We start from the raw sequence: 17,630 nt of genomic DNA on the forward strand, positions 1-17,630 counted from the left end.
TCATTACTATAATACTGGATCAAGCCTTCATGAAGTTCAGTTTTCAAGGAAAAATATACAACTATGCATAACCACTGCATCTTTTTTCAGTGAATGATCTCAATAGAGATCTATTTCGCAGTTTCTAAAAATGAATTATTTCAGGTTGACAGTAGTGAAAACAAAGGCACAGAACAACAGGGGCCCGAGTTATTTTTTCTTGGTTTTAAAAATACCTTGAGGCTGCTCCTGTCTTCTGCATTTAAAAGCTGATAAAGCTGTGAGTTTATATGCAGCACGTCTTATTTAAAGCTTTGGGAATTTTTAGAATACTGCCCCAAATGGAAGCAGCTTAGTGACAGGCATCAAATTTTCTCATTAGGCATACATTTCTGCAATGAAGGAAAGCAAAGTACTTACAAACACAGTTAAGTTCCACCTACCTTTCCTATTAAAAAGTAAACAAGAGACTCTTTGGGAACAATCTGTTTCAGTTCTTCAAGTTCTTGTAAAGCAGACTGAAAAGGAAGAGAAAAGATTCAGTACAAGCTAGCAGTCTGCAACCAGTTACATCACTAAACTGCATTTTAGTGCTGACGAGAACCCTGGCATTTACATACAGTATACTCCACCAAGAACAACAGTACAGACTCAAAAGAACCTAAAGTTTCTTTTACATTAGTTCCTCATGTAAAGATTGTAGGTTATTATAGCACAGTTATTATAGAAACAGAGAAAGTCTGTTGGGCTTTGGTCTCCTAGAAACACATTTAACATTCTTCTGCTCTTGTATTTATCCTCTGCTTTTGATTTTTAGAAATAAGTCTACAAATTGCACTTCAGTAAGTCCTTAACCTTAATACTACTTATGTTTAACTGGTTACATTATGAATTTTCAAAACAAGTTCTAAGTAAAGTTTTCCCTTTACATATGTACACACATTTCTGAAGCAAGGTTTCAGAAGCCAGACTGCAGCTTGTATTCTGTGGCCAAGAAAAACAGGCCAGAGGACAGAGTCACTGGAAAGACAGACTGTGGGAAGATCAACTCCACTCATAAATAGGGTACAAGTCAGCAAGGGATCAGACTGAAATTATTTGGCTTCCTATTTTTTAGTTGATAATACAGCCTTTGAAATGGCTAGTTCTTATTGCTGTAATCTGTTGTGGGGCTGTTTGCTGAGCCAATTTTTAGTAGTTTAATAGAAATTCACAATAACACAGCCCCATCTTGGTGACAGCTGCAATAACGTCCCTTTCTTTCTTTTTCCAGGGTCAGACTAAAATAATAATTAAAAAGGTACCTTTTGGCTTCAGATTTTATGACAATCAAAAAATTTAACATAATGCAAAAGTGGCACTTGCCAAAACAAATGCTTTATGTTAGACTCCACAGGATAGGTCAATCTTCCTGCTCATGCTGCAAGCCTTGACGCTACCAGTGCTTATCAGTTAACATTCAGCCACCAGTGCATCCCCATTCATAGCTATAACAATTTAAAGATAATTTAAGGTTGTCTACGTGTACCAAATCTTACCTTGTACTTTTCATTTGCAAATAATACAGAAGCTCTATGGAATTTGCATAGCGGGTTCTTGGGGTCAATGTTAATAGCTTTGTTTAAAGTATCCAAAGCCTTTTCAGATTTTTTCAGTGCATGCTGGACCTATTACAGAAAAGAAGGAAAACCTTAAAGAGGGAAAATGGCCAAATAGACTTGTCTGGCAGATAAGCTGCTATATTTGCTTACAATATGTTTCAAAAAAAAGTAGTCCAATTCTAGACCAAGTCTTAAGAAAGCAAGTTTTCTTACAGGAAGAAAGCTTCACCTCTCCCCATCGCCACTTCAAAACACCCTCCATTCACTGGCTGATAGAAATCATCTAGCCTTTGGCCAGGAGTAAGCTCAATGCCATTCTCAGCGCTTAAGTGGCAAGAATCCTACTGTTCCTACAGACCCTGACAACTTTGCTGCTGCATAACAGGTAAGTGAATGCCAGCAGGTTACCACCGTTCATGCTTGCACAGTCTTTAGTTGCCATCACTAACATCTGAGAACTGCTTCACCACACTGTGAGCAAGCATTTGCTGGAGTGAGACTTATGGCTGAGGTACTGCGTTATGTACCACAGTGGCAGATGGACAAATGACCAGCTTTCCAGATAGCCCTGCAAATTCAATATGCTGTTCCCATGAATAACTGCACATGGGCTTGATTTTCATACCACTAGTAACTTGGCTTACTCGCATACACAACCTGATAGTATATTTCATTACTGGCTAAAAACAATTGTGGGTGAGGAAAGAGGAGTGTTTATTTTCCTGACACATTAATCCCATGGCTATTGATTCATATGGCACTTAAGATCCTCTAACAGGTACTCTGAGCTTTTACTTTTGTGCTTAAAACAAGTTCAGTAGGACTACTGCAAGCAAAGTACAGAGGCAGATTAAAACCTAAGGAGAGAGCCGAGTACAGACTACTTACTACTCCAATGTGGCACAGTAAGACTGAGCTCTGAGGATTGATATCAAGTGCTTTCTGGAAATGCATTTCTGCTAGGCTGAATTTTTCCTGTTTGTAATAAATCATTCCCAACCCATACCTGCAAACAGAAAAATAATGTTGTTAAGTAAGACTGCATTCTGAGTAAACTAACCTTTGTCAGTGAATATGGTAGAAGTGGCATATAGACTGGCCACTCCATCAAGGGTAAGAAGTGACTCTTTATAGGAGAAAGCTGTGACTAAAGTTACTTTTCTCTTGATTGCATAGGTTGAAGAATTCATATCCAGTGCACAAAAAAACTAGCTGAAGAGCTACAAAAGTAGAAAGCATACAGAAGCCTCTAAAAGATTAGAGGACTTACATTAACGAACCTGAAGTTTACTACTTTATGTATTTTTTCCCCCTCAAAAAAAGCTACAAGAAGCAGATTATATCCTAAGGTATAAGGGGACAGATCTCACCTGTCCAGCTGCAAGTGAAGAACAAACAACTAGATGCACAAGGAGTGTTGCACAGAGAACAGAATAGTTGGAATAACACAGCCCAAAAGATCAATGGAAACCATAAAAGCTCTAATTTCTTGCACTCCCTGTGTAGGGTATTTAACGAAAAGATGAGGTCCACATCTTCTGCAGGAATGGCTTTGCTCTCTTCTTAGTGAGAACAGTGCTAAGAAAACATTGCCAGTGGCAGCACATTTAGCTTTTCTCCAAACGGTGTTCCACATCACACGCAACACAAAAGGGTTGAAGCATGACTTACCATGCATTATAGTGTCTAGGGTTGACTCTGATTGCATTCCTAAAACAAGCTAATGCTTTGTCTAGTTCTTCTGTTAACACAAATTCATGTCCCAAAAGGGTGTAGGCATAAGCATAGTTTGGATCAACTTGAATGGCTCTCTGGAAGAACTTGATTGCAATGTCATGCTCTCGTTGCAAGCTGAAACAGTTTCCTGCAGCACACCACGCCTAGTGAAAACAGCATTCTAAAGTTAGCAGTTTCCTTTTACAACCAGTTTGAGATGAACAGATTTTCCAATACTGACTTACAGTTTTCACTTCCTACTAGATTATAAATAGTCCTAATAATAATAATACAAGAGTTAGTTAAGCCTCTGAGGAAGACAGGGCTAAATATCCCTTTGAGCTAGACAAGCTGAAGTACAGAAATCAAGCATCTAGACAGCCATCAGATCAGTGCCAGTTCGATACTTTGATGACTAAAGCTTTTGAAGCTGTTGAAAGGCTAGAAATAAAACATCTTGGATATCCATGAATAATGATGGAGAGTACATCCACACTCTTCTCACATTCCAGGATCCTGGAAGCTGCAGAGTAACAATTTTAGCAGCAACCTCCTCTCCCCCTCCTGCTCGACACCCATCATCAAGACAGTGAAGTATCATAGACAAGGCCCCTTGCTTTCCCAAACTATTAGCATCACTGCCAAATTCTCTAACTGTTCTCCATTATTTGCATTAGAGTTATTATCATCTGCATTTTCTCCTTTCCAGGCTACCTTACTACAACTTACTGACCTGCTGCTTCATTGTTTTTTCCCCCCTACTGTTAGACAAGCTACTAGGAAGACACAAACAGGATTCTCCCCTCCAACAATAAGAAAAAAACGCTACGGCTTTCTCAACTCTGTTAAGAGCACATTTATAAACACACACACATTACTGGTACTGTGACAAATATTAAGAGAGGTCTGTCTTTTTGCATATCATGCCCGTACTGCTGTACACTCTGCAGGTTCAATGGACCTTAGCATACAAGCGTGCAATATTCTGTTGGAAAATAAGCTCTAGAGCAAATATATTTTATGTGCCAGTGAATTAGAGCAATTAAGAAGTGGTACAGGAAAAGATATTCTTTATCTTCACGTACTGGAATTAATAGGCATGACTGACTAATCCATGATCTTCCTGGATGAATGGTGCCAATACGAATTTAAATAACCATTAACAGATAAAAGGTTTCGACCTGCTCCATGTAAGCTTATATTCTAATGCCAAGAAGCCATTTCAGGCATCATCAGTTCAGGAGGCAATACTGCCACCTCCCTCTCCAGTTTCCCATGCAGTTCTCACATGAGAATACACTCGAGCTAGATTAGAATTCAGAGTTTTGTTCTGAATCATTGATTTTGTCACAGTTACTCTTCTCATTTAACACCACAGCATTTTATACCTCTGGTGAGTTTTTATCCATGTCTGTCAAATCCTTTGAAAGAACAGAGAGCGCAACATCTTTCTGCAGATGCCACAGCGTAGTCGAATAGATCTCCATGCCTTCTACTCTGTAGTTTTCAATCCTCCTTACTTCTGAAAATATCCTCTCAGCCTAAGAGCAGAAATCAGAAATCAAACTTAAAACAAGATTCCACCCACCAAAGCAGAGCACACAGGTCAAGGTTAGAAACCTCCTATGTCCAGACTGAGGATCCTCTTTGCTTTGCAGGTGTATTATGCAGAGCTACCAGTCCTGTTGTATTTTTAACATCACCTCCAAGTAAAGGAAATAACTATATCCCAATATAGTTAGGCCAAGCAGAAACCCAGCCAGCCCTCCCTGCTGCTGTCTCTGATTACGTGACTGTTCTATCGCAGTGCACATGTGAAGTAAACATCATCAGCAAAAGATTTGTATGTCAGTCCTGATTATTAGCTGTTCTAACAGATGGCAGGTATTGCATTCATACGGAGTGCTATACCCCTCCAAACACTGTGTGTATTAATTATGAGGCAAAAGGCAACGTGAGAATTCCTGCACTGAACATGGCTGATGCAGGGATGGGGTGTGGGTAAGAATGTGACAGCACATACAGGCATTTTATTTTCATTTGAAACTGGTACACTTCTTATGAACACTTGACTAATGAAGTCCTTCTGATGTAGACTTCTATTTCAGAAACATAATTTCCAAGTTACAACACTCAAAGTAGCAACAAGGGAAGAACACTAGTTCTAGGAAACTCACCAAGGTCTGTAGCCTCAGTTTTCAAAGTTAACTATTAAGTTGTGCACTAACATACAGCCTGAGTAGAGACAGCACAATCTAGAAACTGCTTCTGAAACCTGTTTGTCTCCTGCACACAACATATCAGAAATGTTTGAAAAGCTTCTCCTAAGGAAATGAGCACCTCAACTATCAGGACAACAGTGATAAGGAGAGTTTTACTGCTGGATTACCCTTAGCTGCTCACTTCTGTTTCTGAAGCAGTTTGGCATCACCTCAGCTGTACAAACGCAGTCATTTCTGAGGCTGCAAAGGAAACTAGGTCACTGATGTGATCTGCAATAACTAAAAAGGGGGCGAGACGTCTGGTTTTAGAACCCAAATAGTTTCAGTGATCTTATTTACAACACCGCAGTACAAACAGTTACATCGGCACAGCTGTGGGTGAAGACAGGAAGAGGCAGGGGAGACTCCAATGATTGGATGCAAGAGAAAATAACTCGAGCATTAAAATAAGTCTAAAGCATTCTCAGCGTCTTCAGGAAGGCTGAAGGTGATGCAGCTTCAAGATCTAAATCCACTCTAGATATAGCTTTACCATTCATACCTTGTTTATACAGCTATATCAACCGTAAACTTCCCATAGCTTTCACAGGAAGTCAGCAGGTTTTCTGCAAAGCTTCCAAAACAGAAGTGAAAATAGTGAGAACCAACCACACAGTTCCTACCTGCATGTATTCTGCCAGCTCGAAGTAAGCTCTCCCAATTTGGCACAGCACCCAACCAGTGTTGTAGTGGTGAGATGGTAAATGGCTTAAAATATTTATCGCTTCTTTGCAGTTGTATGAACACAAGGCTAAATAACCTTTCCCCATGTCCCGAAGAAGGCTCATCAAACCTTCTAGGAGAAAAATACAATAAATAAAAATGGAAAAAGGATTGCCGAAACTACTAATCCCTTAAGCTCTTCAATTGTGCAGGCACTGCTCGTGATTTTACTTATTAAAATCTGCCAAGAGTTCCCAAACAGGCCTATACACTCTTAATTCAGGCATAACATTCTGAACAGCAACCCTTGTAACGGAAGTCAGATACCAACAACTTCTTAAGTCAGCAACAGAACACCCAGGAACAGAGAAACTGAAGTTCAGGACAAGTGGATTTTTTTGCATTTACAGCAGCAATTCAAACATTTTTTCAGGTCTGAAGCAGAGTTTCCACGTCTGGTATCCATGGATACCTCTGCTTGCTGCCCGGAAACTCTATCGAGCCAAAAGAGTAATTCAACAGTTTGTCTAGGATTTTCTGACAATCTGGATAAAGACAAGCTTTTAAACAAATGGGAAATAAGGAGGGAGAATAGACTACATAAACCCAATTTTGAGGGAAAATGATTGGATTACTTATAGTTCCTTTGAATAAGTTTCCAAGAGTCTTGCCTCAAAATATTTTAATCCCTAATAAGGACCAGAGCTGATGAATAGATTTGCTTACAAATAGACACTTTTTTACTACTACTTCACCTGTTCTCTTTACGTTAACTAGAATATACTGAATTCAATCAATCTTTATAATTATACAAAGGTCATAGGTGCAGGCTAAGAACAGGAAACAAAACTAGAGCATTTTTTCCCCACTAAACCATAAAAAGGTGGATTTACTAAGTTTGACAGCATTCAAACAGACCTGCTGCTGCTTTTTGTAGCGTAAAAGCCTGGATCTGTGGTGCAACAGTAGAGATTTTCCCTTCTGAAATGATGGAAGAGTCTAGTTTGGTAATTTCCAAAGTATCATTTATGTTTGGTTGAGTTATTCCTCCCTTATTTGTTTTACTTTTTGTTTTTCTGTTTGGAATCTTAGGTGGAAACTTCATTTTCAATTTTTTGCTATTTTCCTGCAAGTAAGAACAAGAGTTGCACGTATAAGAAACTTTTGAATTCAGATTACTAAACCTGCAAGTGAACTGTGTAAGAATGTATGTATGCCCAGCCATTTTACTTTTAAACTTAAGTATACAGACACCTTGTAACTTCATTAAATGCTTAGCTGTCCTTTTTTTAGACAGCAAACATTCACATATGGTAACTACAGTTCATGAGTATTTGCGTTTTGGTGTCCTTCTCCATTGTTTATGGAGCAGAAAACTGGTATGAAAAATATAGCTTGCTTTTAGAAAAGCAAAGCATCCACCCAAAATGAATTTTTCAATAAATATGAACACGACGCCTTACCAAATAGGCTGACAGCTAACAGAACCATTGCATTTGTCATCCCAGCACACATCTTTGGTTTTGTTTATGATATTCTTGTTCTCAGTCTCAGTTAAGCATTCTCAAGACTGAAAATTTACATGTTACAGCATCATGATGTGTTTCACAGTCAGATATTTTGTAAGTTCTACTCATTAGAGAACCTGTTCTTAAGCTGCTACAATTGCTATGCATATGGGGAAATTATTAGTCAGTGCAGTGGCATGTACAAGGGAAAAACCCCACAAGTCTGAAAAAAACTGCATGAAGTTTGTTACCTTTGTTGTAGAGCTATCGCTAGTAAACAGGCGAGAGCTTCTTCGAGGCAGTGCATTTGGTGGAGCAGCAATTGTTGGGCTCAATACCTGAGGTGTTGTACTGAAAACAAACACATTATATTAAAGTTCTTGGTTCCATTCTGAGCAAGTTTTAACACCGTTTTATCGTTGCGTTAAAGAAAATTGCTCAGGTACAACAGTGCAGGTATTCCCATCTCAAAGGGATGGAAAAAACAATCTACCTGTCGCATATGAAGAACGTGAGCAGATCTTCAACTACCTTAATGTTTATTGAAGAAACTGTTTAACTGCCCAAAGAGATTTAGAACAAGACTACCCACCACGCACAAGCTTCCTATCCAATGAAGTTCTTTTCCCCTAACAAAAAATAAGCTTCTTCCTTATTTAAAGGAGAACTCTGCAGAAACACCCAAACAGGCTGTGGAAAGTAAATTTAAAAATCCCCAAAACTTTCAGAAAGGAGAAGCAAAAGATAGTTCTAAGTTGAATTATTTTTATTTTCCTACCTTGTCTGTGGGCCAGAGCTCTGTGTTTGTGCAACAAGAATTGGAGTGACTTCTCGGCTATTTCCGCTCTGAGAGAAGACAGATTTTGTTCCAGCTTGGCTTATCCTGGTGACAGCCTGCATAACGCAAAGTTTCTACAGGTTTGTTATTATGTCACTAAGAAGCCTCAATCTGTTATATCAGACCAAATCCCTTCTGCCTATTGAACGCTGCACAAAGGAGGAGAAATACAAATTACTTCCACAAAGGCTTCCCCCATCCACACGGGGAGCACACAAAGTATTTCTCATACTACCTGAAAAAAATGCCAGTAGCACTGAGTTTACCAAAAATTCACACACAGTATTTGAAAGATTTGAAAACTCCATCTAGTGGCAAGAAACTATGTTAAAACTTTGTGCAAGAAAAGAGAATTAGCAGATGTCATATTTTAAGTTCCTTCTCAACAGGGAGAAAGTTGTTCAAAAACTCCCAACGACCAGGGAATGAAAAAGATTTTGAAGCCTTACACTACACTCACATTCAGAAGCCATCCCCATTAACATCTCATTGTGGTGCTTACTGTACAACATCTGAGCCTGCCACTCCCCTGAAGATTCTACAATAATTTCAAGTGCCTGTTTAGCATACCTGTTCCCAGCATGAATCAGTACCTTCAATTACACCATTACTGTGTGAACCTTTGGGGCAGATACAGAAGAAACCTTTTTGATCAAAAAGGGGTCTGCACGATGCCACGTAGAAGAAAGACTTGCAAGGTACTGCATGCCAGCTCAGCGATGCTTCGTGTCCACATGCACATATTTGTACTTTTTATTTGCTTTTTATTTATTTTATTTATTATTTTCTAAACAAAGCCTAAGTTGTATTTTTCTGCTCCCTCCAAGGGCACTAACATTCAAGTCAATGATAGCCATTTGGAAAAGATGCGCTTTCTGACACCAAAAATCTGCAGTAGGACTAATGACAGCACAAGCAACACCAGATTACAGATTACCAGACTTGTAAACGTTCCATCCTTCCCTTCCTTCTCAATTTCTTTGTTATCAGAGGACAGTTTAGGCAGCCAGCAAGCACGCTTGCCCACTCAGATAGGAAGCCTCTGGATCCATCCTAATGTTTCATTCATTTACGTAAGCGTCTCCAAGGTAACTGCCTCCATTAAGTCATGCACATTCAAGCCACTGCTACACTAAGCTTTTTCAAACTTGGTGATTTGAAGAGCAGAAGTGAAACTGGCCAAGTAATTATTTACATTGGACAAAGCAGGCATCAGAATTCTAAGATATTTATTAAAATTTATTAAGTGTTTGTGTTTAGGCACTAGCACAGACGCTTCCGGGCAGAAAGCATATCCATGAATTACTGAAATTTACACCATGATGCTGTTGTGCCATACCTAGCAAAGCAACAATGAAGGAACAAGTAGGACTTGATTTCCTGAAGCTTCACATCCATCATGTAGCGCATGTGTGAGATCAATCACAGATGAGGATTACAGTTAGTGGACTGCAGCTCTTTGCTATTTCAGTTGTACAGACTTGTGACAGCTTACCTTCCTACGCACACACGATCCACCACAAAGCAGTGCTTTCAGCTATACTGGGGAAAACTGGTTGCTCCTCAGCAACTAAGGGCAGGAATTGGACTCGCCATACAAAGCATGCTTCTAGCAGACTGTTCGAGCACAGCCCATCCCAAGAGAAGAAAGGCAAAAAAAGGGCAGGACTAAGACAAGTGATAGAAAAGGTTGCAGTAAGGAGGTGTCTAGAGACCATAATGGCTTGTGCAAAAAAAATCTCGAGTTCCCAGTAATGGGTTTCAGAAGAACATCCAAAGAAGAAGGAAAAAAGATACATACATAGTTACCTGCTTACTGCCTTTTATTCTTATAGGGATTAGGCTATCGAGAGAAGAGAAACGCAGCTTTTAAGAGTTCCCAAATCTCTTACAGAAAGGCACAGCAAGCTAGGCATCACCTGATTTGTCCGTACCATCAGATGCAGAAATCTAAGCGTTACTTTTTTAGGAGATCAGAACTTTTGCACTGAACTTTTATTTTAAAAGGTGTCCATCTATAAAACACTAGCATCCCTCATGCAACTTCTAGATTTACTAAAAATACATGGAAATATCCTCTGGTTTTTGTTTTTAGAAATGAACAAATGGTTCCTCAACTGTCATCAACATTCCACCTCCCATTTATCACTATGGCAACCGTGGCAATTTCTTACTGAGTAAAGAAAAGAATTTTTAGCTTCTTCTACACAAGACCTAGCCAAGGGAAACACCACTGTTCAGTCAGCCCTCCACGGACCACCAGCAGCATTTTGATTTGACCTGCCTGTAAACTAGTATTCAAGAACTGCTTGCAAGAAAGCAGTATTTTCAGCTGACTTGAAGCTTCTAGAATTCTTTGAAGTTACCCCTGAAAACACCTGCGTTAAACAACATTAATGTGAAAACTCCAAGTTCTGACTGTTCTCAGACTCTGGCTTGCACACAGAAGTTTTGAATTCTTCACAGTTTAGAGTCATTGTTTGTACATTCCTCTCTAATTGCAGGTGGACAGGAGTCAGAGCATCTGCCCCAGGTTGCCTCTTAGGCCTGCCAAGCAATGCCACTGAGGCAGTTTGCACGTGCCTGGGCATTTGTGGGCAGGAGAGGTGGTTTATTTTTATTTGAAAGAAAGAACTATTGCCTATCTTTATAAAACTTGGGAAAACAAAAGTCTGTTTCACTGTCCAATGGAAGTGACATGATAAACTGAAAACCATTTACAACACAAACATCATTGCTTGAGATAAGACAGTAAAGAAAAAAATCTGTATTTGCTTAGCTGAAAAGAAGATTTTCAAAACAAAATGCTTTTTGTTGAGGCTTTAGAAACTGTTGTTACTTTGAAACAGACTATTCCAGAGCAGATTTCATTTCAATTGATACTTTCTAGAAGTCCAAAAGGTTTTGTGCAGGGAGATAGCTGACCAGTTGTAGTCAAATTGAAAATGAACTCCTCCTCCACAATGCCTTTTTAAAAAAAAATGAAGACAATATGCGGATTTCAAGTACACTGAAACGTAAAACGCATACAGAACAGCAATTCCATTCTAGAACACAAAGTACCTTCTTTGAAGGTGCTCCTGTGGATGGCACATCAATTACAGAAGAGGAGTTAGTGTAGTTTTGCAAATATGATCCATCTCCAGGGCTGGGGGTTTCTAGTGGCAAAATTCCAAAGCTAAGAATAAAATGAAGAGAAAGTGTCAAAGTCCAAATATTAGACCATGAGTATCAGACCAATTCTGTGGGCAAAGCACAGACCCAGGTTACCTGCTTTATTTCAGAAATACTTGAGATTTATGTTAACCCCCCAAAAACTTACTATCCATTCTCATCTGTAAAAGATGCTTCAAAACATATTCTCATTCCTGAAGTTTCACACAGAACTTTCTTTGCCTCCTGCAGAACTAATAGACACAGACTGCCTGAGTATTAATGGCTTGTAACATAGTACTGGAACACTTCTTTAACCAAGATGGTATAGAGGAAAGAATATTTACACGCTCTTTAGAAGAGAGATTTTTCAATGCAAGCACTTAAGAATAGCTTTTCATAACAGTTTATTCCAGAGTAGAAGCTTTTAAAAACTTTTCCAGTGTGAATACAGCAATAAGCAACATGGTGAATCAACAGCTCCTCTCTTCTAAACAAAAACACCAGCTGCTTGTTTAAAAAGAACAGAAGAGATGAACACTAGGACCAAGAGCAGTTACTGAAGTGGTTTAGCTTTTGTTTCTGTATGAATTCTGTATGCATCATAACCCACTATCAGCAAGTCTTGTGCTGCACAACACACAAATTATCAGAGCAGTTAACTACAGAAGTGGTCCACCTCAAAGACTTACCTTGGAGTTAGTGGGCTCAAAGCCGCAGGTCCCCCTAGTAAACTCCGCCCAGTTTTTGGTTTATTTTGAGCCTGTTTAGACAATATGGCAGATCCTGACCCAAGAGGGACAGCATCTGGTGAAATTACGGCCGAGTCAATGTAAGACATAGAGGAATCCGTGTTCAAGGAAGGATATTTTGAATTGGAGGATTCTAGGTTGAGCCTGTTCAACTCCTGAAAAATGGAAGGCTGCTTTTAGTTACCCATGCAGTGTAGTTTCTAATTAGTATTTTTCAGTCAAGCTGGAAAGACTGCTTCAAACACAATGATTTTAGCAAAACTCACAATTGTGTCTTGTGGAGTTTCCATCAGGACAGAGTCAGGTTGTCTATGCGATATGTTGTGATTAGATACCAATGTTGTGCAAGTGTTAGGCAGACAGCTGCTGAAGTTCTGTAAAGATGTTAATTTAAATGTTTGGTCAGGGTCTGGTTTTTCACCTGTAAAATTGGAAGGAGATTTAAATAGAGTTATTCCTGAGTCAGTATGCTGAAGATTCGGGCTGAAACAAGGAGGGCAGGGGACAGTATTTTAGAGGGGTGCATTCTTATTTCATTATTTTAAAACTCCTTACACTAAATTGGAAGTGTTCTTCCACTGCAAAACCCTGGACAATCTGTTTTATCATTTTATTTAACTTGCTTAAGTTATTCTCAGAAGCATGGTTTCTAAGGGTCTCCTCAGAAAACACATGGTAGAAAAACACATGGTATTGCTAAATCCAAAATGTAGTAGTGAAAAATAAGAAAATGAGAAAAGCTCTGAACACTGGTAAAGTATTTTAAATCCATTATTACTCACAAAAACACTCACGAAGAATCCTGCTGGCATTTTACTTACAATGTTTTGGACACAACATAAGAAGTTGCCACATGGGGATGGCAAATGGGAAAAATTGACATAACCAAAAAATGTAGAAAATATCTTCACTGGGAAGACAGTTCTGCAGACCTACCTATTTCACAGAGCGATTCAAAAGGGGACCAGAGGAAAGGATTTAAACTAAGGCTCTTTTGGTAACATTCTGATCCTTTGGCAAGCCGATCTGTCTTGCTGCAAGAAGAATGCAACAGTTTATAAGGAAACTTAAAAACAGTACTTTTGTTCAAGATAGCTTTCCAGGAGAGGAGTTGAAAAGCTAAAACATGTTGAGAACCACAGCAACATTCCTCATTTTTCAATGAGGAACAGAAACAGAGCAATATTGAGTTATTTGGCATATTTATACACAGAAGATAGTTACTTAAACACAGTTCTTAAAGAAAAAAGCCCCAAGCACCAAAGTTTTCATGTTTAGAAAGGTGCTGTTCTCGGCAACCGTTTATTTTATTTTCTCCAAACTGACTGCTAGCCCTTCAGCCATTTTAAATATCTATGGGTAATATTTTTGCATATAAATTAGAGGTAAGCAGGATACTTAAATGGACACAAAAACAAGCTGCTTCTGATTTTTTTTTTTTGAGAACAGGTATACTAGGGAAGAAACCAAGAACTCCACTATTCCCATTTATTGATTTCTCCACATTTACTAAAACGTTTCTTGTATCTGAGCAAAAGCTTAACACTTAAATTTGCAGTTATTCTGAAAGGTATTGCTCACCGCTTTCATTTGAAGATTTCAGCTATACCTCTATAAACCAGACAGAAAAATCGAAGTGGTAACACTGAGAAACAGGCTTTGAGAGTTTCTCTTCAGGAAGAATACAGATCAAACCCTAAGTTATAAGAAAATGACTCCTGGGCACATGCTTAACCTGGAAGAGGAATTAAGTATTTTGAGGCAGTCAAAAGCTCTGGGTAAAAGAAATCACGCTCACATCCCTAAGCTAGATGGTTTCCACAACCATCTATCTGGATTTAGCATATTCTTTTGCACAGACCACATGGCCTGGCCACAGAACCCAGAGACAGGTAAATAAATAAAAATCACCAAAAGATTAATTTTTTTTCTTTTTGACTAAAATTTGTTTGGTCAAAAAATGAAAAAACACATACATGAAAAACCCACCTGCCAAAAACCAAAATCCAACAACAAAACCCCCCTAAGCTTTAAAAAAGGCAAAATAAAAAAGTAACATTACCAGTAGACATGTCCTAGTAAGGAGAGTGTAAAGCATGCAGAGTCACCAAACTCCGTAACAATGTCATCATGGCTTTTCTGTTTATTCAACACTCCACCAGATAAGATCTGCTCTCCCTCTGCAAGCCTTTTTAAAAAACAAGAGGTTTAAAGGGGTTACAAGGCTCACAGTATTGGTAGTCCAGTGTTCTCACCCTGCTGCAAACAAAAACAGAAATCCACTGTCAGTGTTCACAAGTTTCAAATCCCATACATACCAGCTCCTGCAAATGAATGTTAAAGAAATGACTGATTCCTCTAGCAACATGGAGGTACAAAATACTTTGAACATCTCTACTGGGGGAAGAAGAAATGAATGAAAAAAAAAACAAAAAAACCACGCCACTCCAAAACCAGAAATACATACTACAGCATGATTTTTCCAAAAAGGGCCTGATCTTGGGTAGAATACAAAGGGGAGAGAAGTCTTTCAAGCGCTTTATTTTTTGATGGTGTTCAAAACATGTCTTCTAAAATACTACTTCAGTTTGGCTTCATTTCCCAGCTATGAGAAACAACCTGTAAGGCTCCATGCACTCAGTTCTTAAGATCCAGTACTGGGATGTGGTAGATTTGCATTTTAATGCCTTTGTTTCTTTCATAATCTCCTCTTGCTTCCACATGACGTTACGCTTCTGTGTAGATGCTCCTATCAGTACAGGCCATTCCCACAAGCAAATAAGGTACATCTCTATAAAAGAGCTCATGTAAATGTAACAGCGCCAATGACAGTTAAATTTAACAACTTCTGAAGAATGTTTAAGAAATCCCACCTACCTAACTGAAATCAGCTCAGAAGCTGATGTATCATACACATACAGACTTCGTAAAAGCAAGGGAGAAAACAATCAGCTTCAAGTTTATTCTACTGGGACCTTTCCAAGTAGAGCATTAACATGATTTCCCTTTCAACAGAAGACACGGTAAAGAAACTGGTATCCTAATAGCTCCCAAAGTGCTAAAATAGTGTCAAAAGAAATGCAACAAGTCAAGACTTCCCTAGTACTCTAAGGACGTCAGAAGATTTGCCTACTAAAAAGAGCATCAAAGAAGAAAGAGGTTCCCCAAGAGACCTGCATTCTGGTTACACGTTGCGGGTAGGATCATGAGTACTGCAACACAACCACATCACACCATGTGGAACTACAGACTTCACTTCCTATTGTCTAAAGAAATGAACCTTTTTTTGGTCACTGAAAGAGGGCCACTCAAAAAGGGAAAAAACACAAACAAAACACACCCCAAATCCTACACAATACAACCACAAGCTGTTTTGTAGAAAGACATTTGGACTATTGCAAAACATCCTGCAGTACTTGAAGTTTCTTGAACTAAGGTTTTTACCTCCCTTGGTGTCTTTTATTCTCTCCATTCAACATCTCCACCAGATATTATTTCCTACATTTGAGTTGTAACAATCTGAAAGATCTACACAGAAGCAAAATACCCTCATTAACAAAGTCTCTGGGCATTGGTCAGGCTACAGTCCCTAATCTCATTTATGTGCTCTTGCAATGAAACTCCAGAAATCTACCACAATACCTTGATATTATGTCCCTGTTAAGGTTAATTTTTAATGTCAAAGCCAGCATTCGTTGGTGTGGATTCAAGCTAGTTTGTTTTCTAAAGAGATGTTTGTCCGACATCTTTTCCCCTCATCTACCCATAGCACTAACTGGGTAAGCGGAGCAAGCTTACTGTTTGAGGGAAGTGGCCTGTCCATTAAATTCATACTGGAAACACTTAATGAAATAAGCAAGAGCATCAGAGAAATGCAAAAGCGAAACAAACACTTCCCAGCCTGGTCTCCTTGAGTCATCTCAGCAGTCAATGCTCTTTTTCCCCCTATGCAGTTTGACAACTCCTTTGCAAGTTATTCAATACCTTTTAGAGGTTTGTGCAATATGGGCTAATGTTTGTTAGGTCCATCTCTGAAAGCAAAATGAATTGAACTTATAGTAATCTTTAGAGTTGAAGGGCCAATGAACCACTAGTTTATGCAATATGACAGCTTTCAAGGCAGAACTCCAACAAAAAAAATGCATTTGTAACCCTGGAACAGAACATAGAGGGTTCACTTACTTGCTGAGGTCAACACAACATTTTGCAAGCAGGTATTTACATTGTGGGGTAGTACAGCTGTGTCCCTTTAGGAGCCTGTATGCTTTATATGCCTTTCCTGAGCGGTAGTAACACGTTGCCAGTAAAAACAGTGCTTCTTCTGAATGTACTAAGAGAAATAAAACAAAAACCATCAGTCAGTTGCTTACCATTTTGATGCAATAAACTGGTGGGAGCAGACAGTTAGAAACAAGATACAAGAAAACAAGTACTGATATTAGACAGTCATTACCCACTGAGGTGTATTTCTTCATTCATTAACATAAAACTAGCTTTAACGTGCTGCTTTCTTGTACAGTCAGAGCAATTCTTAACATCTACTGTTAGAAGGGATCTTTGATCCTTCTGGCTACGCAACGTAAATAAGCAATTAGCCAGCTTGTTGTTAAAATACCAGCAAGTCAAGCAATGCAGTCATTGCTAGCAGAGCTGAACTGCTTTAACAACTTGTTGGCCATACCACGACTTGGCTCAGGGTGTTGTCAGGGAACACCTGCGAGTAACACTTCGCACACATTTCAGATGTGCATAAGCACAACAACAGCTTATGTAAAAGAACTTCTAGTAGGAAAGACCAATTTCAGCCTAAGTAGCCTAATTAACAGTTTTCATGCTAACATCAAATGTTTTTCTCCCCCATTTGCAATTTTATTTCTGTTATTTTTCTAAAGCATTTGATTCTGTATCTTCACGACTTAGCAAAGCAGGTTTTCTGATTTTAGTGGCCATTAAAGCAGATCAGCTACCAGTCACCTCTACCCCGAAATAAATTCTTGTCCTTTTTGCTGCCCACAGTTATTTACTTCATCAGGAATATGGCTTAAAACTACCATTCAGATGCTTTATTTATTTTATGGTAGGAAGTAATAACAGGGACAAGCTCTCCTGTAAATCTTCCCAAGCAGAGTTGTCACAGGTTTCCAAATTCTGAATTAATT

At 38.9% G+C, this 17,630-nt stretch overlaps 1 protein-coding gene across 12 annotated transcripts in view; it reads right to left on the reverse strand.

The window, feature by feature from the left end:
- The window catches only part of CDC27 (cell division cycle 27), a 33,006-nt gene that overhangs the window by 6,638 nt on the left and 8,738 nt on the right, over nt 1–17,630 (reverse strand). For 4 of the 12 annotated variants that reach the window (XM_040536606.1, XM_040536605.1, XM_040536611.1 and 1 more), the window contains exons 3-17: nt 16,654–16,801; nt 14,534–14,659; nt 13,408–13,505; nt 12,738–12,892; nt 12,412–12,626; nt 11,630–11,744; nt 8,507–8,622; nt 7,980–8,079; nt 7,139–7,346; nt 6,181–6,353; nt 4,685–4,837; nt 3,252–3,460; nt 2,469–2,586; nt 1,518–1,646; nt 423–497 (exon numbers count right to left, since the gene is read on the reverse strand). In XM_040536606.1, the coding sequence (XP_040392540.1) occupies nt 423–497; nt 1,518–1,646; nt 2,469–2,586; nt 3,252–3,460; nt 4,685–4,837; nt 6,181–6,353; nt 7,139–7,346; nt 7,980–8,079; nt 8,507–8,622; nt 11,630–11,744; nt 12,412–12,626; nt 12,738–12,892; nt 13,408–13,505; nt 14,534–14,659; nt 16,654–16,801 (2,138 nt within the window). Of the gene's footprint in view, nt 1–422; nt 498–1,517; nt 1,647–2,468; nt 2,587–3,251; nt 3,461–4,684; nt 4,838–6,180; nt 6,354–7,138; nt 7,347–7,979; nt 8,080–8,506; nt 8,641–11,629; nt 11,745–12,411; nt 12,627–12,737; nt 12,893–13,407; nt 13,506–14,533; nt 14,660–16,653; nt 16,802–17,630 lie in introns of all 12 variants that reach the window. The other 8 variants (XM_040536604.1, XM_040536602.1, XM_040536609.1 and 5 more) reach the window with 3 other exon arrangements.

This window comes from Cygnus olor, chromosome 25 (genome assembly GCF_009769625.2).
Source record: "Cygnus olor isolate bCygOlo1 chromosome 25, bCygOlo1.pri.v2, whole genome shotgun sequence".
Classification (NCBI taxonomy): domain Eukaryota; kingdom Metazoa; phylum Chordata; class Aves; order Anseriformes; family Anatidae; genus Cygnus; species Cygnus olor.